This window comes from Lathamus discolor, chromosome 11 (genome assembly GCF_037157495.1).
Source record: "Lathamus discolor isolate bLatDis1 chromosome 11, bLatDis1.hap1, whole genome shotgun sequence".
Lineage (NCBI taxonomy): Eukaryota > Metazoa > Chordata > Aves > Psittaciformes > Psittacidae > Lathamus > Lathamus discolor.
In genome coordinates this window covers 7452838-7479626 of record NC_088894.1, presented here as the reverse complement: position 1 = coordinate 7479626, position 26789 = coordinate 7452838, and the positions used below count along the sequence as shown (strand labels likewise).

The 26789-nt window shown below is 41.5% G+C and overlaps 1 protein-coding gene across 1 annotated transcript in view; it reads left to right on the top strand.

Moving 5' to 3' along the window:
- Positions 1-26789, top strand: part of ATP9A (ATPase phospholipid transporting 9A (putative)) — a 63280-nt gene that overhangs the window by 22136 nt on the left and 14355 nt on the right. Inside the window, exons 6-18 of the mRNA XM_065691468.1 lie at positions 741-792; positions 1362-1456; positions 2617-2697; positions 3939-4014; positions 7076-7152; positions 7739-7899; positions 8688-8830; positions 9555-9667; positions 12085-12297; positions 17345-17506; positions 22907-22999; positions 23842-23925; positions 24760-24930. Of these exons, the coding sequence (XP_065547540.1) occupies positions 741-792; positions 1362-1456; positions 2617-2697; positions 3939-4014; positions 7076-7152; positions 7739-7899; positions 8688-8830; positions 9555-9667; positions 12085-12297; positions 17345-17506; positions 22907-22999; positions 23842-23925; positions 24760-24930 (1521 nt within the window). The remainder of the gene's footprint in view (positions 1-740; positions 793-1361; positions 1457-2616; positions 2698-3938; positions 4015-7075; positions 7153-7738; positions 7900-8687; positions 8831-9554; positions 9668-12084; positions 12298-17344; positions 17507-22906; positions 23000-23841; positions 23926-24759; positions 24931-26789) is intronic.

Genomic DNA, 26789 nt, shown 5'->3' with positions numbered 1-26789 from the left:
TTAAAATATTTAATAACTTTTCAGGGTTTCTGCTCCCCCACCAGTACAGCCTTGTCATCTTTACAAATGAGTGCAAATCTGTAGACATGCAGCAATAACCTAATTTTTCCACTTACACTATATCAAGACAAAAAGCCTCCCTGATTCTATCTCTGATTGTGGGACACAGGTTAAACACTTGATACCAATGCAAGGTCCAGATTTTGCTTTGGGTGTAAAAAGCACAAGTATTGGGAGATACAGTGGCTTATACAGGTGTATTTCCTCCTTTCTACAAGTTTGTGTGGGTTTTTTTAGCCACTGATTTTTGTTTTCATGCTCTGTGGAAGCAGCTATGACCTCGAAAACCATCAATATGAAAATATTTAGTACAAAGAAGAGGAGAATAGTAGCTGTAGATTTGAGATACGTGCTTTCTTCTAGCATGGGACTTTTTGAAAGGAAATCAGCATTAGTTTAAAATGTCTTCATACTTCTAGAATTACTCACTAGCCCTTTTGTAAACCTAGTAGCTGATTGGTCTGGTCAGTGGGAGCTGGCCCCAGTTATTATTCTGTACTTGGAATTCTTCAGGGAAGTGATTTTAGGATTCAAAACAAAATGAATACCAAGCTTCAGTTTGAGAAAGAAATCCTCTTTCTCTCCCATATCCCTTTTGCTTGTCACAGTGGGGCTGTGGAAGGCGGATGCACACGCGTGGAGGGCTGTATACACAATAATGGCTTTTCTTCTCCTAACAGAACCAGAGAGTCCCTGCTGACATGATCTTCCTGAGGACATCAGAGAAGAATGGTAAACATCTGGAACCAATTGTCAAAATAGCCATTAACCTTTCACTGGTTGTTTAGAGAAAATTATCTTCTGGAAATGTGAAAGAAATAGATAATAGTAAAATTTTAGCGAGACAGAGAATTCAAATGGTTTTATGGGCCACTGCTTCTTGACAAACAAAAACTCTGGTTTTGTTTGCTTGCCAAAGAATGTAGGTAGTTGAATCCAGGGTAAATGAATCTGGTTGCACAACAGTTTGCATTTTAGATATAAATAATTTTACTTGCCCTTCAGGTTTGTTTTGTTAATTGTGGGGTAAGGAAATGTTTGATCAGAAGGATTGGAAAACACAAAGACTAATGAGAACATTTGAAGTGTCTTAAAGATACAGTGCAGAGTCTCACTGTATTCTGGACCAGTGGAAGGAAATGAATGTGTGATGCAAGAGTATCTTATGTTAGTAACAGATATTACTTGAAATCAGGTAGTGTTGGCAAAGAAAGAAGGATGTCATAGATATAAAGCCATTTAATATAGATGTACTTGAGACAGATCTGGAAAGAGCACTGACTGGAGTTGAAAATCCACAGGGTCTTGCTTCCTTCGCACTGACCAGCTGGATGGTGAGACAGACTGGAAACTACGGCTGCCTGTTACCTGTACTCAGAGGCTGCCAACCGCTTCTGTAAGCTGCCTTCGTACAAAACACTGTACTTGGTAAACAAGTGTATCTGTTTGACCTGAAAAATGCTTGGGTGTTTCGCTTAATGGGCCGTTCTGAGAGACGGGTTAGTGTGGCATTGTTCTGCGCAGGCCTCAGTGCATGCTACACTAATATTAGCTTTGGCAACAAACATAAGGCTGAACAAGCCCTTCCCAAGCTCCAGGCAAGATTTCAGGTAAGGTGAAGCTAGGTGTCTCTGTGCTGCATGGCTGTTGCCACAGAGCTCTGCAGATAGGCACCAGGGGTGGCAGCTAGAGAATGACCTTGCAGCAGATGTTGGCTAATGGTAGGATGCTCCTGTTTTCTCTCTCCAGAGACCACTGTGGTAACTTACTGCAGGTCTTGTAGAATAGGCATCCTTGGTGATGGTACTTCTCAGATGCTCCATTTCATTCCTTGCACAGCAAGATGTTCAGAGGCACAGTTCATGGAATGGCTTCAGAGGCAGTTAAGTTTTCATTGCTTGCCTTTATGAAAGGAGTAGTGTCACCATGGAAGCCCTGCTGTATGATCTGAAATAAGCATCTCCATCAATCATGCTGTTCCCCAAAATCTCCTGCTAAAGTAGATGTGTTTGGGTTTTTTAAAAAGAAAACAAGAAAAAGGGGGAATCGGAGTACCTGCATTACTGGTGTTCTATCTGTGCAAGGTTATTTCATACAAAGGCTTTGAAGCAAGGCATCTTCTCCATGGAATTCGTGCATGTGTAGGAGTCAGCAGTGAAAAAACACTAAGAACTGGTGTATCTTCTTGTTGCCACAGAACTGTTCCTAGTGACAACTGTTCCTTGGTTACTTTAGAAGACTAGTCCAAACCTTCTTTGCTATGAAGTAATAAGTGTCCTAGGCTGTCTTGAGTATTTGGGCTGAAATTTCTGTTATGAGGGCACTGACATTTAAATAACTCTCGGGAGTCTCTCAAGTATCAGTTCAAGAAATATTCTTCAGTGAAGCTGATACACCATTTGTATGTTCTCTTAAACAGCTGGGTTCCAGTAAGTAACATGATTTAGTGATTATCTTAACTTGATAAATAACTCTTGCTCAAAGTATTTTGGTAGAAGCATTTGAACATATTAAAATGTGATTGCCTAACTGTCTGCCGAAACATGACTTTCATAGGAACTACTGCAAATCCGATCCTACATATATGCAGAAGAGCCCAACATTGATATACATAACTTCGTGGGGACCTTCACAAGGGTGAGTCTTGTTGACATGCTTGAAATCATATCTATATGTTCACTATGCAAGCTTGTTGAATGCTACCAGGCTGCCAGGTTTTTTTAGGAGAAAGTGAAGTCTGTATTCCCATTCTTTCTTGTTGGTTTTTTTTTTTTGGTCTTTTTGTCTTTTTTTTTTTTTTTTTAAACTTCATAAAATCCATCAAATCTGAAAGAAAAATACGATTATTGAAGCTTTGACTTGGAAACAATGTCATAGGCTGTTTGGAATTGAGGATCTTACTCTGAAGGTATTAGACCTGAACACTGACAGACCTGGACCACCATGGACTCTGTAGGATTAAAATCCTTTAACTGTGAAAAGACAGAGGATCTTAATTAGGTCAGGCAATAGCAGTCTTAATTCTGAATCAGTTGGGTCTTTGCCCTCAATTGCATGCAAGCTATATGAACTCAGTTATGTATCTGTCCCCTATTTCAGGGGGCAGCAGCTCAGAGCCACTGTGAAGTATCGCTATTAAAATACGTATCTCTTGTGTTGCTGGGAAGCTGCATTGGCTTCTGGGGCAAAAGGTTGGGTTTTCTTCTTCTCGGTGGGATTATGAAGATTTAAAAATGCACCTCAATTCAAGGATTTCCCCTGGGGAGCTTTCAGAGGACAAATCATTTTGTGACAAATTGGAGCTTTAGAGAAGTTGTTTGCTGGTATTTTAGTTCAGAATTGTAGGTTTGGTCCTTTTCTCTTCATGTGGCACAGTTTTATCTGCTTTAATAGCGCTGGCATGGAAGAGGAGTTTGAGTGGCTTGGGGAGGCAGTTCTTGTAAAGAAAGCCTGCACAGACATTAATTTCCTTTCTCATGCTAAAGTAAAATTGTGTAGGATTAATCTTTCGGTGCCTAAGAGCAGTTGTGCTTTCTTGTGGGAATGGTTCCTTGTAGTCCCTGGAGAGCTGCTGACAAATCCTTTTCTCATTTATGATTCCTGGGGACATTCAGCAGGCAGAGGTATCTTAATAGATGGAGGGTTTTTTTGGTTGGTTGGTTTTGGTTTCCCAGTCCTTCTGTTCCACTGCAAGAAAGTGGTCATGTGTTAAACCCAACCAGAGATTTACCTGGGTTTGTCAAAGTCCTCCATCCTATCAAGAAGCCCTCTCCCAACTCTCCCAGTAGCCCTCTCCAAACACCTCTGGGTGACTCTGTTATACATTGATCTTTTGCACTGCTGACAAATCTGTTATTTTTCCTTTTATCCTGGTGTAGGAAGACAGTGACCCTCCAGTAAATGAAAGTTTAAGTATAGAAAACACCCTGTGGGCCAGCACAGTGATTGCATCAGGTAAGATGGAGGCATGTGTAAATCTATTTTAAGGGAATATGTTAACAATTTTTAAAGGTCTTTTTGTAATGGAATAATAATCTCTGTCAGTTGGAGAAATTAGCAGTTGGAATGAGGTTTCCCACTTGTCCTAACACCTCTGGGGGGCTGAGCTGACATCTAATTGCCTCTTGGACATTCCTAGATGAGAAAGAATTGGAGTGGCCTTTGGGCACTTTAGCATCTAGGACGAGAATAGCACTTAATTGCTCTCCACATTGACATCCTAATCTGTAACAGAAATGGTGTCAAATAGATTCTGGTAACAGAAGCTAACATGAAAGATTTCCAGGTAAGTGCTTCCATTGAGTTTGTCTTACATACTCTTAAACAGGAAAAAAAATAAATTCTTTGACAGATTTTGGCTTCTATATACAATAAGCTCCCAAGGCTTGAGATTAATCAGTGCCCTTTTGTAGAGGCTTGTCAGAGTAAAAGCCTTGTTCCTCTCCTGTCCAGCATGTTGCAAAGTTTGCAGGGCAATAGCTGGAGGAGAGTGAAATTCTGTGGTATGGTTCTGGAATTAAAGTTGTTGAATGGAGAGACTTGACAGTGCGGTACCAGGGTGTACATAGAAGTGATAATAATAGGTAGGAATTTGAATTTCAGAAGATGTTTTTGATGCACCGAAAAGGCTTTGGTTTGCTCTCTTAAAAGCAGAAAACAGTGAATAAATTTTATTCCTGTATGTTTCCATCTAATCCTGCTCTGACTCTTCTTTGAAGTGTGTTACAGTGTTTTCACAGTGCTGTGAGCAAAGGATTGTAAAAAAAAAATCTAGTTGTCCAAATACAATTTAATCAAGGTCCAAATAAAATTTAACCAAGTAAATTCTGTTTATAGATTAGTAATTGCCATTCACTAGGTACCTTGCCTTCCTCCCACCTGAGTGCAGCCACATGTAGTGAGCCTGGCAGTTTTTGATACCCATCAGACTGCTTAATACACGAGTCTCAGTGCATCCTGCTTTTGAACAAAGTAGATGGAGAAGTGGAAAGCCATTTGTCTTGTGACTGTGTACTATATGGCTCCCCTCCCCACAGCACCCTTTCCAAAGGTGCTTTCTTGCCTCTTGTATCAGAGCTTTAATTTGTATGAGCTCTTGAACTGTTGCAGATATTAAACTGCAATGGCTAAGTTTAACATGGGAATATATTACAGTGAAGAGCCCTACTGAATTCAGAGGGAAATGTTGTCAAAGCTCTTCCTCTACTTTACACTCAGCTGAGTGTATTATACAAGTGGGTGCAGGTGCTTTTCCCCAAAGGAGGGCGCAGTGCACACTCTGCCTTGCCTGGTCACTACTTCAGTGCTGTGTAGAAGTCCTGGGTGGTCTTCGCGTCTGTATCAGGACATGCAACAACCTCCTCTTTGCCCAAATGAACTTCCTGTTGGAATCCAGTCCTCGTTGCTGAATATGAACAATGTTCTTTGTAGGTGGACATCTTTGAGTTTAGTTAATAGGAATAATGCTTGCAAATATTTTCATCATTTCAAATGCTTTCTGCAATTGAGTCTTTCTGAGTGGCCATAAAACAACTAGAAACATTCTTTATATACATACCGGTTTGCCTTCAAGCTTTTCTAGCCCGGGCAGGTTTTTCCTCTCATTTTGATTGACTTGATCAATACAATACTCAGTTTTGTTTCTCCTATGGCAATAATAAATAGCATGTTATAGGTTATTCCAGTTAGGGAAAAAACATGGATATTATTTTTCTTTAAGTGAAAGCTGTCAACTTGTGGTGATGCCATCTCGCTGGGTCAGCCCTTGGTAGTAAGACACGGCAGAGGTATGTGGCTTTCTCCATCTGCTGTAGTAGGAATGGGTCTGACTCTGACTGTTTGCAGTTGGTTTGGAGTAGCTGTGCCATCTGCTGATTTGAATTGTGATGATCTTACCACCACCTGCCATCTGGCTCCGGTGAATTGTTTTGTTTTTCTAAAGGAATGTTTCCCAGTGTATTATTAGAAACCACCTCTTTTGAATCAGTCTTATTTAAAAATAATTCACTTGAAGCTTGTTGAAACTTTGGAAGCAGGGGAATAGCAGAGCATAAAATAGCACTATATTTGCAGGAATGCTTTTTTCAGTGGTGTTTTTCTCCATTTTTAATGACTCCTAAAATTTTCTAGTAAAACACTAGAATCAGACTTTGGCAATAGCAGCTTTTAAACTCTTGATGGTAAACTCCTTTCTTTTAAACTCTTTTCTTTATGGCTTTTTGCAAAGTCTGTGAGAGAAGTCGGTAGAAACCCAGTAATTTATGGTACTAAACTGTATTATGTTTCTTTGAGAAAAGGAAGAACTTTGTTGCTCTCAGCTGTTTAGCAACCGTGGGACATAGTATTAAAATACACTGGTAAGCTCCTAGCAGCTCCATCTGTTACAGTACGGTAGGAGTTGGTATGATTCACCTTTCAGTATGAGCAGCAATTAAACAAATACCAAGTAAATTGTAGATTTTTAAATAAGGTAATTCTGTCTTTGAAAGTTGTTGGAATTAATTGATTTTACTGTGATTGTGGCAACCTTCACCAGTAAAGAACTGTAGCCCAAAGCACTGATTTAATTTTGAAGGACCACTATCTCGTGTAAGGCAAACTTACCCACACCTAAGTGGGATTCTTGCTGGTGGGAGGAAAACCAAGGAATCCTCCACCCTTACCAACTTCTATTTATATCAAGACAAGTGACATCAAAAGGGGGTCAGGGAAGAAAGAGAAAAGCAGTTGACTTCTCTCTTCATGCAGTCTGTGGTGCTGCATCGAGTCCAGCCACATGGGCAGTGTGGTTGAACACTTAACTGAGTCTTTGTAGGGTATCTTCTGTTCAAAGTCTGTGTTTTCATAGGTTTTATATTCTAGGTACCATTTTTAATTTCTGGTTGCTATTGCTTCTATAATTAACCTGCTAAAAAGCCTTCCTAACTGTCAAGCCTTTGGATCCAACAAGTATTTTTATAGTGAAAACTAATGGAGGTTGTTTTTCTTCTGCTGATGCATGCTCTGTTTTGTTTAGGTACTGTTGTGGGAGTTGTCCTCTACACTGGAAGGGAGCTGCGCAGTGTGATGAATACTTCAAACCCAAGAAGTAAGGTATGGTGAGGAAAGAGTTATATAACACATAAAAAGAGGCAGAAACTTCCAATATTTTAAAGGAAATCCTTCCAAATGCTGTATGTACATGTACATGCTGTAGGGACAACTTCACAGGAATAACGATTCATATCTTCCAGCTTGTGATTTAAGATAGGTTCTGCTATGGTGACTATTTCTCCTTATCTTTTTGGTTTGTTATACATGTGTCTTACCACTTCAAGATTGGTAAAACCATTGTTTTATACAGTTATAATGAAATAGTCCCAGTTAGAATAGGAAAGCTTATTTTGCTGCATTCTTCTATTACAGCAAAGCTAAGACAAGGTGCAGGGATGTTTATATAGAGAGCAGGTTTTGGTAGCAGGAGTCCTCTCGCACCTCTTTATGCATTGCTTTGCTTTCAAAGCCTGGAAGTCTTGTTTAAGAAGCTGGCAACAGTATTGTTTGTAAATTTAAATGTTTGTGGTGTTTTGAGATGTCGGCCAGTGGGGAATGGCTCTTTGGCAGTTGATTCCCTTTGTGAATACTGCATTGAGCTGACATCTTCGTTTGTGTGCTTGAAATGTCTCTCTCATTTCTTTAGATTGGTCTTTTTGATTTGGAAGTGAACTGTCTTACCAAGATCCTATTTGGGGCCCTTGTGGTTGTCTCACTTGTCATGGTGGCCCTTCAGCACTTTGCTGGCCGCTGGTATCTTCAGATCATAAGATTTCTCCTTCTGTTCTCAAACATCATTCCCATTAGGTAAGGCGTTCCCTAATTCTACCCACCAAAATACTTCCTGCTTTGTGTCCTCCTCCATGCTTCTTGTGTGAACAAGCACATAAACATGGGGGGGTGGGTACCCATTGATGATCAGGAACCCGTCAGGGGGGTGTTTGACAACTAAGCAAACCTAAAAATAGAAATCAAGTTACTGTTCAAACATAAGAATTGCTTTGTTGTTCCTGCCTAATGTGGTCAGCATATTCACCTGTTCACTAACTCAATCTGCGGATTAGTCATTTAAGGCCCCTTCTTTCAGTGTCTGGGCTACCTGGTACTTTGATAAGAGCAGAGCAGAAAGTGGAAAAGTGTTATTTACGCAGCACGTAGCATAATAAGACCCAGTTGCCTTTTAGAGGAGATTAAAAATTTAGTGTTTAATTGTACTATATTAACAAGTAGACTTACTTTCACTGTAGGTCTGGGAATTCATTTCCGGTTCCATTTTTAACCTGCTGTCTGTGTATCAGTCATGGTGTCCTTACCTGTATGTGTCCATCTTCCACTCAAATGATATCTGTTCTTCTCAATTCTATCATCTATTTTTGAATTACAGTACCACTGCAGCAATGCACAGTCCTCCTTCCCGTTTGCCACCCAGTCACTGACTTTGAATATAATTCTCCAGAGATACCCTCTCTGGCAGCTCAAATTCATCATGGAGGAAGTGTCCTTTCATTTTCCTGTGGCAGTTCATGATGACTTTTTCCAAAGTTTAACTGGCAATACATTTCCTTTTTCTTTTTCCCCCTCTTCTTCCTGCATAGTTTACGTGTGAATCTGGACATGGGGAAGATTGTCTACAGCTGGGTCATCCGCAGAGATTCCAAAATCCCTGGGACTGTGGTTCGGTCCAGCACTATTCCTGAGCAGCTGGGAAGAATATCCTATTTGCTTACAGACAAAACAGGTATTTCATCTGAGGTTTAGAGTCATGGTATGTTGTTGTTTGGATTTTGTTATGGGTTTGGCCAGCCAGAGAGTATAATGTAAGATTTCTTTGGACTAGAAGAAATATGCATTTCCTGTCACTTTGACAGTATGATTTAATCTGTCTTTGAAAAAAAAAATCACTTTTTTTGTGTTCTGAATGCATTATAAGTAGGATAGGGCAGAAATATTATGCTACTTCAAAGACCACTTGAAGTATGCTATTAAACCAAAAGCTCAGGGTATGAATAAAAGCAACTTTTTAGAGTTAGTTTTCAAAGCCAGATGAAGATAGTTTACACGTGTAGGCAAAAACATACCATCCATCTATCTGCTGCAAGACCTAAGCTGTAATGAAAAGCTTGGTCTGACATAAAATCCTGGTCCATCGAAGCTGTTTCTAGTTGTCTTTGGTACCAACAGAACCATAATTATGCCTACAGCCTTTGCTGGCATCGACTTTGGGGTGAATCTCATTTACTGGCACAGTGATGCGCACCACTACTTGTAGGGAGAATCAGCCCTCAGGCTTGTTAATGTTGTCTTTCTTGGTGGCCTCAGCCTTTGCTGAAAGCCTGGTGCAGTGACTGATTCAGTTTCTGGCTTAGTTTCTCTTGAATTTGGGGTGCAGCAGAGATAGGAATGTCTGCTGTGGAATAGGCATGTTGGTTCTCCCTCCATGCCTGGTGCTGCTTCTGTTACAGGAACTCTTACACAGAACGAGATGGTCTTCAAGCGACTTCACCTGGGAACAGTAGCTTACGGCCTGGACTCCATGGATGAAGTGCAGAGCCACATATTCAGTATATACACACAGGTAGAATTAAACTGCATTACTTAAATCATTGTTCACAAGTTTTCCAGGTCACTGGTCTAATGGTGAGTTAATATGGCGTGGATCTGCTTATGCTTCTTGGAAAAGTCTGAAGGACTCAGTAAGCAATAACAGAGAACAGTAGAACAGTGTATCAGTATCACTGCTTTAGGCCCAATGGTTAAAAAAGAAAATGGTAGAAGTGGGATTCTTTCACTAATACACTAACGATCTTCTGTGGTGCATAACTGACATCTGCTTTGATAACTATCTGTGCCTAAAGAAGGCAGCAAAGTCAACATGTAAAGCACAGAACAGGAAAATCCTATTTTGGGAAGTCTCTCCCTGGCATTCCTCTTCTAGTGTCGCAGATGGGCCAGCATCTACAAAGCCTTCATCTCTATTCATAATTTCAGTTTTTTATGATAACCAGGGAATGCCATGTGACTTGTCTGGGTCTGCAAATAGTATTCCTTAGCATGTTACAACGGACAATCAAAACTTCATATAGATGCATATACTTCCTTTGTAAAACAAGGGATGAGGTTTTACTTAAGAATATTACTACCTTGAGGAAAAAAATATTCAGTTGTCAGTGACTGATGTTCCAGCTGCCTCTCTGTGTGGTACTTACAAAACATGTAAGAATTGTCACTAATAATGTAATCGTGGAAGCATTATTTTCCATGTTCAGTTAATAACCATGCTCTCAACTTCAGATAGAAACATTTATCTTGTGACTTACTATTAGATTTTTTTTTTAATCTTGTAAAATGTGATTCCAGAAATGCAATCTGCAGACATTAGTGATGAGTTACTATTCCCATGTCATATGTGAAGCATTCTCATTTCTTAAGAGTTGTGGAATAGCTTCATTCTTATAGAAACTGCAGAAGTAGTTCTTGAAGTGCCTGTGCCTTGATGATGCACACCCAATGCAGTGAACTGGGTTTTTCACATCACATTGATTTTTGCTTTGCTTTAGAGATTTTAGACTCAAGTACACTTTCCATACCCCCCATGAAGTGAGACATGAAGCCAGCATTCTTGCCTGGGGAAAAGGCACCATGTACTGTAAATGGGATTCTTATTTTTGGCTTTTGTTCATGGTGGTAAAGACACAAAGCAGGTTTCCTGGACCTGTGATCTGTTTGGTGGCATAGCTCTTTACTGGGTAAGCTGTTGGGCTGCAGTGTGCTTTTAACTAAGCGTATGATAGTTGATAAAATACCAGGTATTTTGAGTAATTATCTTATTCGCTGTCATGTGTCTCAGGTAACTTGTAACTCTTGCTATTCCTCTCTTCCTCCCCCTCTGTTTTCACAGTCACCTTAGCATCTGGTTCTTCGCTTGGTGTTGAGATCCTTAAGTGACTGAACTGTACTTAAACAACAACAAAACCAGATTTCAAATCTATTTACTCTCATTTTTTACTCAATCTCCAGAGAAAACTTGACTACTTGTTAATTATTTGCCAAAGTATTCAATATTTGTCAAGAATGTTTGGGTGACTGACAAGTCCAGTATGTGACCAGTGCTTTATATCAGTTTAAATGCACCTCAGCTGAATGTTTGCTGTTGTTTGATTTGGTCAAAGCCTGTTGCAAAAGTGCTGATAAGGGGCAATATTAAATTTTCAGCTCTTAAGTGTTGCAATCACTAGCGCATGGAAAATAGCATGTGGAATTAAACTGGTAAAGGTTATGTCTCATAAAATGTTTATAATTACCAAGTGAGATTCCCTATAATGAGAAGCATTTGCTGGCAGTGATTCATTTTGAACTGTAGTTCTTATTCTTTGCTCTTATTTTTACCATGTTGTGGCCTTTGACCTGGAAATGAAACTTTTGTCCTTTTGACACTAAAGGTTAACAGAGCAGGAAACTAGATCACTGTGTGTCCCTTCTTCAACCAGGATAATTTAGTAATTGTGTAATTATCTGAAGACTCCTGTTCTGATACTAAAAATAGTATTAAAAATTAAATGAATGTAATTAATTCTAGGTCCATACAAGTCATCTGTTTTCTGGTTTTGGCAATTATATTCTCTTGTACATGAAATACAATTGACTCTGAGTTTTCAGAGTCACCAGTCTTTTATGGAGCTAAATGTGGTTTCACTGAGTTTTCTGCCAGTTGGTGTTTGGATCTGCAACAAAGGGTCATCTTCACAGGGTACAGTTCCAAAACCTTAGGTATGTCTTTTGGGGCACTTTACCGGTAGCAATGGTTGCATTACACTGGGATGTGTTCCCAGCAATGGTCTGAGTTAAGGTGTATGAAGAGTGCATCTCATTGCTGGGGATATGAACCTGTGCAGCTGATACATGTATGATCTTCACTTAAGTGAAAACTTAATTTGAATCTTCTTTTCTTTTCTTCCTGCAATAAGACTTTATTCCACTTTCCTTTTTTATAAGCAATCTCAGGACCCACCTGCTGTGAAGGGCCTTACCTTGGCCACCAAGGTGCGTAAAACCATGAGCAGCCGAGTACATGAGGCAGTGAAGGCAATTGCGCTGTGCCACAACGTGACACCAGTGTACGAGTCCAACGGGGTGACAGACCAGGCTGAAGCTGAGAGACACTATGAGGACTCCTGCAGGGTGTACCAGGCCTCCAGTCCTGATGAGGTCAGTATCCATTTGGCTGTATAAAAATATAAATATGACCTTGCTTGCCTCTGGGGAAAAAAAACTATTTGTGAAAGTATTCCTGTCTAGTGAAGGGGATAACATTTTAATGCATTTATTGCACTGACAACTGATAGAGCATGAGTGCCCTCTCAGCTGATACACTTAAGCCAAATCTGCCTGTCTGCCTGAAGCTACAGAGCTATATAATGACTATGATCTGGCTGTTCTGCATCACAGTTTTGCTCGTGTTTCTGCACATTTTGTCCAGGGTATATTTTGCAGTTCAGTGCTGTGAATCCCTTTGACAATGTTTGTTAAATTATAGGTAATCTTGTCTTATTTGTGGGATAATGACTTGTGGAAGGGGATTAGAACACTCCCACAAGTCAGGTTGTCCCTGACCTTCAAGGTTCAGATTTCTGGACCAAGTGAAGAGTTGTACATCACACTGGGTAGCACTGCTAATCCAGGATGCATCCCTTCCCATGGGGATGGGACAGACCTAGAGCCCTGGTTAACTCTGCACAGTGAGTTAAGTGCATGAGTTTGTCTCAGGGCAAAGTTCTCTGCTGGCACTCAGTCCAGCCAGGGCTATGCAGGGATGTACAGTATGGATGAACTTTACAGCTCTCCGGAAGCTCTTACTGACCACCTGAGAGATCAAATTCACTACAGGATTTAGGGCTGAAGTATTCTTTTGCCACCCTCTGCAAAGTTTGGAAAATCTAATTAGTGTGTTGTTTCCTTCTGTGATGAAGACAGGAGGAATAAAATAGGGTTTCCTGTATCGGTTGTACTTCTTGGATACTTCTTTAGCACAACCAAGGTACAACAACTTGTTTTCTGTTAATTCGTACAATTACACTTGCTCTGTGCCATTTGAAAGACTGAAGTTTGAAACTTCCCATACGAATCCTAGTGGCAGCATGAGATCTTATCGTCCATTTGACTGCATTCAGAGGGTTCTTCCATCTATTGCCCCAGATAAAACAGGATTGCCCCCTGTAATAACCTTTTCACCTTTGACATCAGAAAGGAAGCTGGCTTTCCTCATTCTTAGAGGTGAGAAATTGTTTGCATAGAAATAAATTTATTCATTAGAAGCCCAGCTGTGTGAGGATTTAGAGATTGTCGCATGTATTACTGAAGGACTGGCACACAGAGTTAGCTTCCGCATTTCATGTGCATTCAAAATACTCCCTGTAGTGTTTCTTCCAAAGTAGACAATTCATTCATTTCACACAGTGTGTTCTTGTCTGTACTATACAAAGCTGCGCCCTTACTTTATTATCTCCTACCTCTATCTGTGTGCCTATAGTGACAAGCGCTTACTCCTCTGTGGCTTTGGAGCCAGTGAGCAGTGTGCATGTATGTCCTTTCCCACCACATAATCTGGGACAGTATTTTGCTTACCTGCTTTTCTCCTCTAATGTGTTGCTGTCCCCTGTACAGCTTACAGAAAGCAACTGCCTTTGGATTGAAATGAGTTCTGAATGATTTCCAGATGGTATTTTTTGTGATCTCCATTTAAGTGGGGTTTTTTGGTTTTGGGTTTTTTTTTCCAAAGCATTTACTGTCTATTTTTGCCCAGATCCTCTGTTTATTTACATGTATGCAGTGGTATATAGTGAAGTCGGTTATTTTTCTTTTCCTTTTTTGCTTTATACTGTTCTGTCTTTAAAATATTTATGCAGCAATTTGTCTCAGATACCCAAGGGATTATTGTTTGTTTGTTTTACTATAGCATGATAACTAACCTGTGTTTATTGTTTAAATTCTTTTTTCCTTTCTTGTGGTGTCTTAAGTGGTGAATTACAGTGGGTTCAGAAATCAGATAGGTTTTGCTGCTCTGAGGAAATCTTGTCTGTATGTCTTGGATATACAAATATTGTTTAGACATGCTCTGTGTATGTCATACGAGATGGTACAAAATGCAGGATCAGCACAAGTTGAGTCCTTTAGAAGAGAGCGATGCTGTTAAATAGCATTCCCTGTAGAGGAATGGCTTTGGACTCCTGTTAAAGCCAGCCTTTGAAATCCTATATCAATAAAATATTGCCATGGCAGGGAAGGTCAGTTTATGAAATGAGTACAAAAACTTGTATTCTCTTTACTTTAACAGCAAGGGTAATTTCTACCAGTTGGCATAGGATTCATTTCCTGTAACAGAAAGCAGGATTTCCTAAATTTGTTTCCTGTGCATGCTACCATTTAGAAGTCTTGAAGTATCTTTATTCAGATATCAGTTACAGCCTTGGGGCTCTGCAAGCCTGCTGTCAGTTGTAGCCATACAGTAACTAACAGGGGAAATGAAATAGATATAATCTGATCAGAGATAAGAGTGCCTGGGATTCCTGGGCAAACAGTCTTTAACCCTGACAACCCACTGCAGCTGCCAGGACATGAAAGGGTGCACCAATCAATTGGTTTCTGCTTGCTGTCTGTCTGCCTAGGCAACCCTAAATGGGACGTTTGTAGAGCAACTCATGGCACAGAAGGATCAATTTGTCTCTTTAGAATGAAATTTATTAGTCGATATCCACTTCAGTGGCAGCTTGGGTAATTCAATTGTCAGAAAGAGCAAAGTTTGGGGGATAGTGTGTAGCTGCTCTGCTTTGTAATGCTCAGATCTGTATCTGACTTGGCCTGAGTGGAGCTGCGGTTAGGAGAGTGTGGTTAGGGGTTATTCATTTCCCTTCGTCAGTGAGTGTGGGCTCTCTTGAAGGTGTTTGAGGGGTTTCAAGCCTGCTTTTAAATCTAATCGGTTTAAGCTGTAAACGTATTTTTGCATTTTGAATGTTTCTTTTTGCCGTGACTGAGAGCACCTCTGGTTATCTGTTTGGATGGCAAAGAGCAAAGCTCTTCTATCTCACAACTGAGCTGGAATGTGCTCCCTGTCTTGGGGTGCCCAGACCCTGCAGAAGAGCCATCAGCACTTCCCAGAGCCTGCGCCCATTGTGCTGCCTGTTGAATGGGGACGGTAATTTCAATGCTTTTAGTACATCTGATGGGAACACTTCAAAATTTTATCACTTTCACTCCCAGTAATTATTCATTAAGCACTATAGAGGCTGGGAAGTGGCATCCTCAAAGGGGTCAGCCCCACTTCCCCTCTGGTACTGAATGCAGTTCACCTGGAGGGCCATTAAGGGTTGACAGGACCCATGCCTTCTCAGGAGCAGAATGGAAAAGGGGGATATCTTTCATTACTCATCCCTTTCCATTGATATATCTTTTTGCGGTCTCAGGGCCATTGGGAGTGGCTGGTGTTTTTCAGTGCAACACAGTTTGAAGCATGTCATGGGCATGACGTAGCACCTCTGACGTGCTGCTCATCCATTTGTTCCTCTGCACAAGGCTTCAATACTTCCTGACACAGGATTTAAATGAGACTCTGTCAGGGGAGGAGGTGCCTGTGAAAGAAAGTAGCAAAGGAGATGCTTTAACCGGCTGAACTGGGAGCAGAGATTTCTATCCCCCGAGATTCGCAGCTTACCACCATGGGCAAATCAACAGTGCTGCGCACACGGAGCATCACATAACTTCATGCTGTGAAAAATTCCTGGTAATTATTTCTTAACCAGAGTATCAGAGACACAAGCCCCATCTGCTCTGGGAGACTGTTAAGAGGGTTATCTGACCGCACACCTTAATGTACCAAGGATGGCTTGAAGAATCTTTTGGAAATGATAAGCTTGAAAGAGCCTTTGATTTGTTGTAATCTTTGTGAATATGCTTCCAAAAACTTGCTAATATTAAACCAAATGCTGATTCAAATTGATTTAAAGGTCTTTATTATAAATGCTTCCATTTTTATCTGTATCTTATGTATAATTTCCCAAAATAAATTCTATTTTTGTCTAAGGCATTTGTGGTCACTTAAGGCATTAAAGGCAGAACCTGAAAGGCACAAGGGATAATAAACCTTCAAGTCAGCAGCAACCATGTGCCCAGCACTCTCATGCCTTTGAAAATGTCACTGTAAAATACTTCCAGTATTGCATGTCTGTTTGGAGAAAGTATCCCTTGATCCTTTCTGGAAGCCAGTGATATATGGGCTCATGTCAGCTGCTGCTCCCATCTGTTACTGCCAAGACAGCTTCTAGAGTTAAACCCCCATATCTCAGCAGGCTGGATCTTAGATGCATGTGTCAGCTGAGGTGAGGATTCTGGTGGAATTGTCAGGGAAGCAAAATAAAGGCTTGGGTCATCTGTCATGACTGGTTGTAATCTAAGTGAAAGCTTATGATGGATTTATTGTTGTAGGTCCTTAAATTCTAGGAGCTGCAATCAAAGTGATACCCACATAAGTTCATTTAAATTAGTTTTGGTGTGTGCCTTGAACACGCTGGGGTCTGGTTTAGGTTTTTTATTTTGGTGGGGTGTTTTTAATGTTTGGGGAGAAGTGTTTCTCTGCTAATAGGTGTCTGAGCCAGCCTTCAGCTGTCTTGCAGTGCACAGGTTGAAAGCTGTTGATGAACTGTTACTACCAGAGTATGTAACACGGAGCTCATTTTGTTCGCCTTTTCTTTAATATGAATTGTTAATGTGTTCTGCGTTAGTGTTTCTGGCTTTGATACTGTAAATCCAGGGTGAATGCACTGTTTTGAATTCTTGATCTCATAAACAGCAAACTGGGAAATAGCACATTCAAGAAGTGTTTGTAAAGAGATGTGCCTGATGTGCCCAAGCACTTCAGGTCTGGGCAAAGGGTGCCGGTGCCTGCCGTGGCTGAAGGGTTGTCCTTTGGGATGTGGTAGTGAAAGGCAGGGATCTGTCCACCTCCTGCTGATAGTCCATCAGCTGAATCAGGCAGGAGCTGGGCTGCCCAAACACCAAAAACACTGGTAGTAAGCGTCTAACCTCAGGAAGAGCCTGCTAGAAAGAGCCATATCGGAGCATGCATGAACTGATCTGTTCTGTAGTGCCATTAATGACTAATGAGCTTCCCTGCAGCCCCCACCCACTACCCCTTCCCCTCTGGTGCTCCTCAGGGGAGGTATGGCTTGGCCTGGCTGCCCTCACTGTGTCCTTCTCCTTTCAGGTGGCCCTGGTACAGTGGACTGAGAGTGTTGGCTTAACACTGGTGGGTAGAGACCAGTCCTCCGTGCAGCTGAGGACACCGGGTGGCCACATCCTGAACTTCACCATCCTCCAGATCTTCCCCTTCACTTACGAGAGCAAGCGCATGGGGATAATCGTTCGGGTAAGTGGCTTCGGGTAAGCTCTCGTGTCTCCGAATCTCTTGCTAACACAGTGTGAAACCTGTAACCCACTTGTTCTCTCCTGTGCTGCTCTTCCTGGCCGAGTTTCGCAGTCTTTTCTAGCTCAGGCTCTAGATTAGTTCTCTGTTTTGAGCTAATGGCATCTCACTGCTGGGTGATACATCCTTTTGTTGTCTGTATTTCGTAGTAAGTGCTGTAATGCCCTGGAATATCTTTAGTGTATTGATCTTGCATCAGCCTTCCAGTCCTTATGGCAGCCATCCAGTACCTAAAGGGGCCTACAAGAAAGCTGGAGAGGGGCTTTTTACAAGGGCAGGTAGGGAGAGGACAAGGGGGAATGGCATTGAAACTTTAATCTGTGACCCTGGGGTTGTCTTTGCATCTGTCCAAAAGCTCCTACCTGTCCTATCGATGCCACAGTTGTGCTGGGAGTACTGTATGATGGACTGGGGCTGTGAGGTGACCCAGGTCACAAGTGCTTTCCCTTCCTCAGGGTCAGCCAGGAGCAGGAACTCAAACAGGTTCGCAGGTCCAGCTTAAACTGCATCTCCAAAGCAGTCGTGGTGGTACATCAGGGGGTGATGGGGATGGCAGCAAGTAGGAAGGAGGGAGGGGATCCTGGCTGATGCCACAACAAACAACTTTTGGTTATTGTTGGCATTTTTTTTTTTAAATGCTCCCCAGATCTCTGCCAGGCATTGAAAGTCCTTTCACATCCCATGGAACTACAGCACCGCAGCAGGAGGCACTTATAGCTGCAGGGAACATTTTCTGAGCTGTATACCAGAGCCTGCAGCCATGCTGAGAGCGTAGTGCCATGAGCAGGGTTTGAAAATAGCTGAGTAAAGGTAAAAGGGTGCATTTGTGCAAGTACCTTTATCAGCAGCTACAGGGACTGCGCACACTAAATACGTGCCCAGTTGAAATTACACGTGTAACTTTATGGTTCTGTATACAGATACAGTAAAAGATTGGACTTTCAGGAAAAAAAAAAAGTGCTTTAAAAGAAAGAAGAAAGTCTGGGTGTTAAAACCAGTTGAGATCAGTTCTCTGTTCTCATCATTAGTTTTCAAGATAGTGCTGGAGAGTCTGTTAGCAAGGTAAACAAGCCCAGCTATGGTAAGACACTTCCATTTGCCTGTGAAGCAAACAAGGTGAAGCAGTCTGAATATTTCTTTTGGAGATAATTACAACATCCTTGTGATTTTCTACTGAGAGTACAGATAGATAAGTGGTACCAGGAATCTAAAACATGAATATGAAACCTGTAACCCAGGGCAAGATATAATTTGTTGAATCATTTCTTGGGAAGTGCAAGTTTGTTATATGTTTGTTAGGGTGGAAAGGATAGGTAGGATTGGTGGATTTGTAACCATCCCCCCCCCCCCCGCATTTACTCTGTGGTAAAACTGGATGTTTGTTTTGGGGTGTCTGGAAATAGGGTAGAAAAATATCTTCTGCCTTGTGTATTTTAAGTTCTAATAGGAGGAGTTGCCTTTGCTTTTAGTTAGAAGCAATCAGGATCAGGATTGCATGCGTGGCTCTCATCGACAGCAGATTAATGTAGTCTGCTTTATTGGCTGATGTTTGGTAGCTTCACAAATCTCAGCTTCCCTGGAGGCCTGGGAGGGCACAGCCACTGTCAGAAATGAAAGGCATCTTGAAGGGATGACGTAAAATGGAGCAATGCAGTGGTTGTGTTCTACAGCAAGAAGTATTAGAGAACTTCAGTATTGCTGCTACCAAGATACCTGGTGATAAAGATGGAACTGTAATAGGTGCATACAGTTATTTCCACAAACCCATGAAGGACAAGATGTGTTTAATGTGGATTGAACATTGTTAAAGCTCATGCAAGTGGCTGTATTTGTGTTATCCTGAGTATTTTGGGTGTGAATCTACTGTTGTTCAAGGAATTGTTTTTGAGTTCTGGATCACACAACACACTACAGTGTATGGGGCACATATTTGTATTTCGAGTTGTTCCAGGCTTTGGAATATTAAAACATGCTCAAGGGCAGGAATGTTAGTTGAAGTGGGCTGATAGGCTGAGCTTGTGCAAAGTAATCAGTGTGTTCAATCTGTGAATCTAGAGTTCAAGCAAATGCCATTGAAAGTACATAGCCACAATGTTAGTGTTCTCACAGAAGTCTCGTGCTGTGTGGGACAGCTGCAGCAAGTGTAGTGCATATCCATTTAAATACATCAAGTGTCGATCCTTCAGGTTATTTATTTTTATAGTGGAAATTATGAGGACACTTCAGGTAACCTTTTCAAGACCTAGAATAAAAACCTTAGCAATAAAAGATGGAGGATTAAACCATCTCCCTCCACACTGCTTATTGAAAGTGCAAACTTCAGATAAGATGCTGTTTTATCAAAGTTGTAAGAAATGGGCTGACCATCGAAGCCAGGGTGCGCTTCATTAAAGTGTGTTCATATGCTCAGCAGAGAAGTGCATGCTCTGAAATTTTCCATCTAAGTGGATGAGAGTCTTTCCCCTCCTCCCCCACTTTGATTTGAAGCTTATTCATTTTAAGTTATCTGTTATCTACATTCTCCCCCATTGGGAAGAAAAGATTTCTATTTTGCATTTCTGTATTCAGAATATTAATGTTACCAAAACCAGCAAAACTCCCACTTGTGGTCAGTGGGAGCAACATCAGGCACTGATCTTAACTGTAAATACTGTTAATAGAAGCACTGGCCCCTCTCTGGTGTGCTTGTTAATTGAGTATCTATTTTGCAGCCATTGAGTTGCTGTTAAGCCACTAAGATCGGCTCCCTATGTACCCTATGTGGAAGTAGGGTGTGAGTAGCACATGTTGGGTGCCTAGGTATTGCTTTGCTATGTTCCTGTGTACTACCAAAATACTACTTTAAGCAGGGTTTTCATTTCTATTAAAAAGAAAAAGGGGAAAAAAAGGGTTTACAAACAGGTAGTTGTCAAGTTAAATTTTTCTTTGATTAAATATACATGTATGCATGTGTAGGCACGCTGTTTGGTTTTGATCCACAACTTGCAAGGTGTTTACCTTTTCAGAGTATCTTCTAAACCTGTTTAAAAAACAGTTTAAAACTTGGTTAAAAATTTGTATCTTTAAAAACTTATTTAAAAAACAGAAATAAAAGGAAGGAAAGTAGCTTGAAGTATCCAAAAGACGACAGAGTAAGCAACCAGGAAGGAGAGGGAGGGAGAACTGCCGACTTGAGACTGCACTCAGAACTGTAGTGAGTAGAATTCAAATGGCAGTATTTTCTGCTCAGCCAAACGGATATTGCTCGTTCTTATAAACTGCATCTTTTTCAGCTGGCAGGAGCCAGTGGGATCATCCTGCCAGGCTTCCTGTATAGTCTGGGTATGGAGTTTCAGTGAGTGATTCATGTGCCCACCCCTACAGTGCTGTTACTGAACCCTTGGCAGAGACACCCATCTCTCTGCTGGTCCTGTCCGCTCTGGCTCCTATAAAAAGATCTCCTTCAACATATAACTTTTGATAAATAAAGTTGTAGTTAATGCTGGAAACAAGTAGCAGATGTTGCCTTGTTTGGGATGTTTTTGTTGTATCTCCATGTTTGCTAGTTATCAACTGTCATTTCTGTAGCTGATTATTTTAGTTCTGAGAAGTCTTGTTTCTACCAAAGCAGCCACTCTTCACCGTCCTGTTTACTGACTTATCTTCTTGAAAGAAGGCCTGTTTTTTTGACCACAATATTTTCCATTCTTCTTTTTCTTTGTGCTTTTTTCCCCTTACCCATGTGGAGTGATCTTTGTTGTAAAGCAAAGATAGTGCTATTGTCATATCTGTAATTGAAAGAAGCCTTTGAACCGTGGCCAGAGTCAGACCACGGTGGAAAAAGATGCCTCTCCAAAACAATATAACTGGCAAATCTCTGTTTAGATTTATAGTGTGATCTTACCATAATATGAGAACGCACTAACCTCCTATTGAACTCGGTGAGAGGAAATGACTAATGCAAGGAGATAGCTGATACAGTATTTATATTGGACAAAAAATCTAAACTATCTTAAGCCAGTTCTGCAGCACGGGAAGTGGAGTCTTTATTCAGTTTCCTACGGAGATGTTGTTAGACCCTTTTTAATCAAATAATTTAATAGATAAACCTTTACCTTTAGCTACTGCCAAAAGTGTTGTTTTATTTAAGCAGATTCTGGTTGTTTTGGTAGGCTGACACGCACTTTGCTTTGGGGATGTGGGGGTATCAGTATACGAAGGTTTCATGTTGGATGTTTCAGGACACTGAAAACTGTGCTTAAGCTGAATTATAAGAATCTTCCTTGTGAATGTCTCTATGAGCTTGGCAAAAATATTCAGTAAAGGAGTTTCGTTAACTTTGGCCACTCCTAATTTCCCTAGCAAAGGCACTTGCTTCTCATCTTTGCTTTTTTATCCACATTAGCTGCTGCTTTTCTTTTAAGCTGTGGTTATAACCTGTTTTGCCGTTGCCACAGGGTGTAAGCCTTCTAGCTACCAACTCAAACTGTTAGTGTATGAGAACCTTCACCTCTATTTTCTGTAATAGTGGAAGAGATTGCCATGTATATTGATAGTGTAAGAAAAAGTGTCCACTGTGCTTTTCTCTAATACCTTTTTTTTCTCCTCCAGTATTTTCCCCCCTTCATTTGCAGCTGTGTATTTCCAGACCTTCCTGGGCTTTTTGTTTTTCTGTGTTAAGTTTATTTTCTTCTTATCCCTGGTGGCTATCTTGGTTTACAGAGCAGTTTGTCCCTCACTCATTATTTTGTCTCCTTTGAGGAAACTGCCAGGGTTTCCATTAGCTTGTAATACTAATAGCTGTGACCTCCTCAGATATCTGCCTGGTTAGAAGGGATTTTTTAATTTGTGGTAATGTAAATATGCTTTGCTTGCAGCCTACAAATTACTTGTATCGGGTAAGGCAGGCAGGAGTCTAACCTTTCTGTGGCAAGTGTAAACTTTAATTATGCTTATGCTGTATAATGTAACAGAGGGGGTAAATTAGGGTGGGTTTTACTCTGTTAAGCTTCATGCATCTGTTTTATTTTTTCAGGTAAGTATGAAATAAATTTTCAAGGTGAGGACCAGAGGTTATTCCAAAGGCACGGACAATCGGGATTGAGAGGTGTCTGCGTGGAAATGCCATGTTGCAGATTAAAAAGATCATCATCCTTGTCTAAACCATTGATTTCTACTCGGAATTAACCGCGTTGCAGTTGAATAGGCATCTGCTTTTGGCCCCCAGACAGGTGGACCTTCAGCCTGAATCAGTGCAGGCATTTTTGTGACTGGTGTGCAGAAAACTCATCACTTAGTTTGCTGAGGCCACTCCAGATATGCTAATAGTGACCCAACTTAGACTCCTCTGTTTCTTATCTGCAGGATGAATCAACAGGAGAGATCACATTCTATATGAAGGGGGCAGATGTAGTGATGGCTGGGATCGTGCAGTACAACGACTGGCTGGAGGAGGAGGTATGGGTCTGTCTCCCCTACGTATGCAGGGTTTCTCATGCGAGTGCTTTTCTCCTTTCAGGGCAATGCATGACAAAGTTTGTCAGCGTGGCAGGGTGTTCATAACTGCTAAAACATCTGTGAGTCAGAAGGTCACTGATGTCTTGGCAGTTCATTGAATTACACTTCAGCCAAATATATATGTAGGAACAAAGAAGTCAGGTGGCGAGTTCAACATACTTAGTGCAGAAAGTCATGTAAGTAAAATGGATTTTGCTCAGAACAGATTGCCACTCAAGGTCACCACATTTGTCCTGGGCTTGATCCTGTGTTTGTGTTTATTGTAGATTGAAAGGTCTAGTTTCAAAACTACATTGGGCAGCTTTATACTGGGATATCTCTGTCAGGTTAGTAGTAATGCTGCTGCAGAGTTCACAGGAGTACCTTCTGTTACTGATTCTCCCCACCTCCAAACCCTGGTGTTTGAAGAAATAGTATTACCTTTGTCTTATTTTAAAGAGTTGATGGCCAAAGATGTGAAGTGTACAAATCAAAGGCTTGTGTCCATTTACTTACACATGGAGGAAGTGAAATCAGTGGAGTTGGTTTCGTCACACTGGTACAGCAGAGAGAACATTTTTTGTTTCTGATCACTGGTATAGATCGCAAACTATTGAGGGTCTCCGTTTTTCCTCTCAGGTTTGTCATGCACTTTATCAGATGCTATAGACTCACTAGGGTTGCTCAAATAGGATAGTTATTTTCTTAACTTGCTATCTTACATTACCATCTCTGCAGTGCTGTGCATAAATCATCTTACGTGTGTGGAGTTTACGGTCTACAATGTGATGTTTCTTTTCCAGTGTGGTAACATGGCTCGGGAAGGCCTGAGGGTTCTTGTTGTAGCCAAGAAGTCTCTGACGGAAGAGCAGTATCAGGACTTTGAAGTAAGTTTTTGTTTGTTTACTTTTCTTTGGTTTTAAACAAACAATCACTGAAGTGATTCTGACAGACCTCTGGTGATAATGCTGCCTCTCATCTCCCTCCTCCTGCTAGCATTGTCATCCTTCAATGTCAAAGTTGCTTTTTAAGTGATACGTACGAAACTGGATCCCAGCCAGGACCCTCCAAAACAGTTCCTGAATCCTGCCTTATAATCTTTTGCAGTAGTAAATTCTGCAAATCTTCATCATTTGTTAGACAAGTTGTGTTTGTGTGGGGAAATGTGTTGACTTTCAGTTTTCATTGTTGCATTCTGACACCCATGGAAACTACAAACAACCACAATATAACCCAGCTGAGCTTCATGGAAACGCAGGCTTCACACGTGAGGTTTATTAGATGTGTCTTTACACACAGTTGCTTACCCCAGACAGGCAAAATGTGAACCGGACCTGTCAAGTTAAATGCAGAGAGGAGATACTGGAAATGCTTAGGATTCTCCATTGCCATTGTTTGTAGATGTGTTAGTTGTGGAAACCATGGTTAGACCTGTGGTACAAGGGAGTTGCTTCCAGGGTTTCTGTAGATGCCACTTCAGCAGCTGCTGTGCGTTGTTGTGCGCATGGATGTGATGTACACTGTGCTGCCCACCTGTAACAGGACAGGGACAAAATGAGACAAACTTCCTGAAATAATTTCCGCCTTATTCTGTAACACACACCTCGTGTTCGCCAGCCATTACAGGTGGCATCCCTGAATGAGAGTTAACAGCAGGAGGTTAACTGGTTAACCTGCAGGCTGGCTGTGTGAGTGAGTGGTTGCGTCTGCTCTGTCCTCAGGCACGCTACGTCCAGGCGAAGCTAAGTGTGCATGACCGCTCCTTGAAGGTAGCCACAGTCATCGAGAGCCTGGAAATGGAGATGGAGCTGCTGTGTCTCACCGGCGTGGAAGATCAGCTCCAGACGGATGTCAGACCCACTCTGGAGACACTGAGGAATGCTGGCATTAAGGTCTGTCCAACATAGTGTTATTCCTAGCTGGAACACTTAGACCCTCTAGACTATGTGGCACTGTCCTACATCCAGTGAGTCATGGCAATGCGGAGGCCCTGTTAAGCTGCATGCTTCGCCAGGTGTCATTTCTAAGTGGGAACAGTAGGGCTGGCCAATGCATTTTAAACATCACTTTGGGAACAGAGCATGCTGGAAACAGTAAATGTTAACTGAACACATGAAAGCATGTCGCCTTTTGTGCTTCTGATGTTGTTTAAACCCTGCTGGTAACTAAGGACCACACAGCCACTTGCTCACTCTCCCCTTTTCACCTCCCTGGACAGGATAGGAGGAGAATCAAAGGAATGTAAAACCCACAGGTTGAGATAAGAACAGTTTAATAATTGAAATAAAGTAAAATATAGTGATAATAGAAATCATAACAACAATAACAATACTCATTATAATAATAGGGAACAACAAAAAAAGAAATGAAAATTGAGAAAACACAAGTGATGTGCTCACCACCCATTCACTGATGCCCAACCTGTCCCTGAGCAGTGGTCAGCCCCTCCTGGCTAACTCCCCCTACTTTATATGCTGTGCATAATGTTCTATGGTATGGAATACCCCTTTGGCTAGTTCAGGTCCTGGCTGTGCTCCCTCTGGCTTCTTGTGCTCCTCACTGGCAGAGCATAGGAAACTGAAAAGTCCTTGATCAGGGCAAGTGCTACTTAGCAACAACTAAAACATTGGTGTGTTATCAGCATTATTCTCAGACTAAAGCCAAAACACAGCACCGCACCAGCTACTAGGAAGAAAACTAACTCTGTTCCAGCTGAAAACAGGATATCTTCCCGTAACATGCTCTGGCTCCATCTGCAGAGAAGCTGAGTGTGTAGGCAGAGACTTTTGGGCAATTGTTTCAGATGTATGAAACAAGCCTGGTTTGGGTGTGTTGGGTCCCTGGTGCATGAACTCCTGTGCGGAGGTTGAAGCTGTGAATATACAGCTTTTCAGTAGCCACTAGAGGGGGTGTGAGCCAAGAGAATCGGTGACTGGACTAATTTCTAGTTTTCGGGGCTTGGAATGTGAGATTCCGGCAGCTATGGCCTGGGCTGTGCTCAGCGGTGGGGGAACCGGTGGTGCCGCTTAGTTCCCATCTAGGAAAACCTGTCAGTCAGAGCCCAAACTTGAAAAAAGGAGTTAAAAAATATATATAAATGGAGTAAATATTCAGATTTGAGTGGAAAAAGTGGGTAAAAGGTTCTGGTTGTGATTTCTCTGCTGTAAGCAGCAATGGGAGCAAAAATCTTGAGCCATGCTGTGAATCCAGAGCAGGGCTGTGTGTTTGGGATTTAGGTAGGAAGTGGAATTCAAGGCTTGGGACAAGCTTCCAAAAGTGTTTTCTGTTTGGAAACATCCCTGTCAACAGCAAGGGCTTGAGCAGAGAATTGAGATGAGTGGAATCAGACAGCTCCTTAGCAGCACTGTAGCTTTCTCCCCCTGCAGTGTAGCCCTGGCCAGTTATTCCAAAGCTGGTTTTGCTTTTTTTCTCTCCACTTTGGCTGGAGTCAGTGTCAGGGTGTGGACTGTGTCATCACACAGCCAGGCCGGCACTTCAGAGCACTCCTTGCAATGGTATGTTCATTAGGGTATTGCATGCAAGAAGTAAATCAAGAGGGAAGGCGGTCTTGTAATTCATTACAGGGACCATCTTGTTAAGATCAAATCTCTTTCCAACCTCAACCTCAGATTATTAAACAAGTGAGTCTTTGTGTGGTTTGGTTTGTTTTGCTTTGTTTTTCTCTTTGTGTTAGGTATAAATATATATATTTTTTAAAGTTCCGTGAAATACTCTTGCGTGGTGTCTTGAA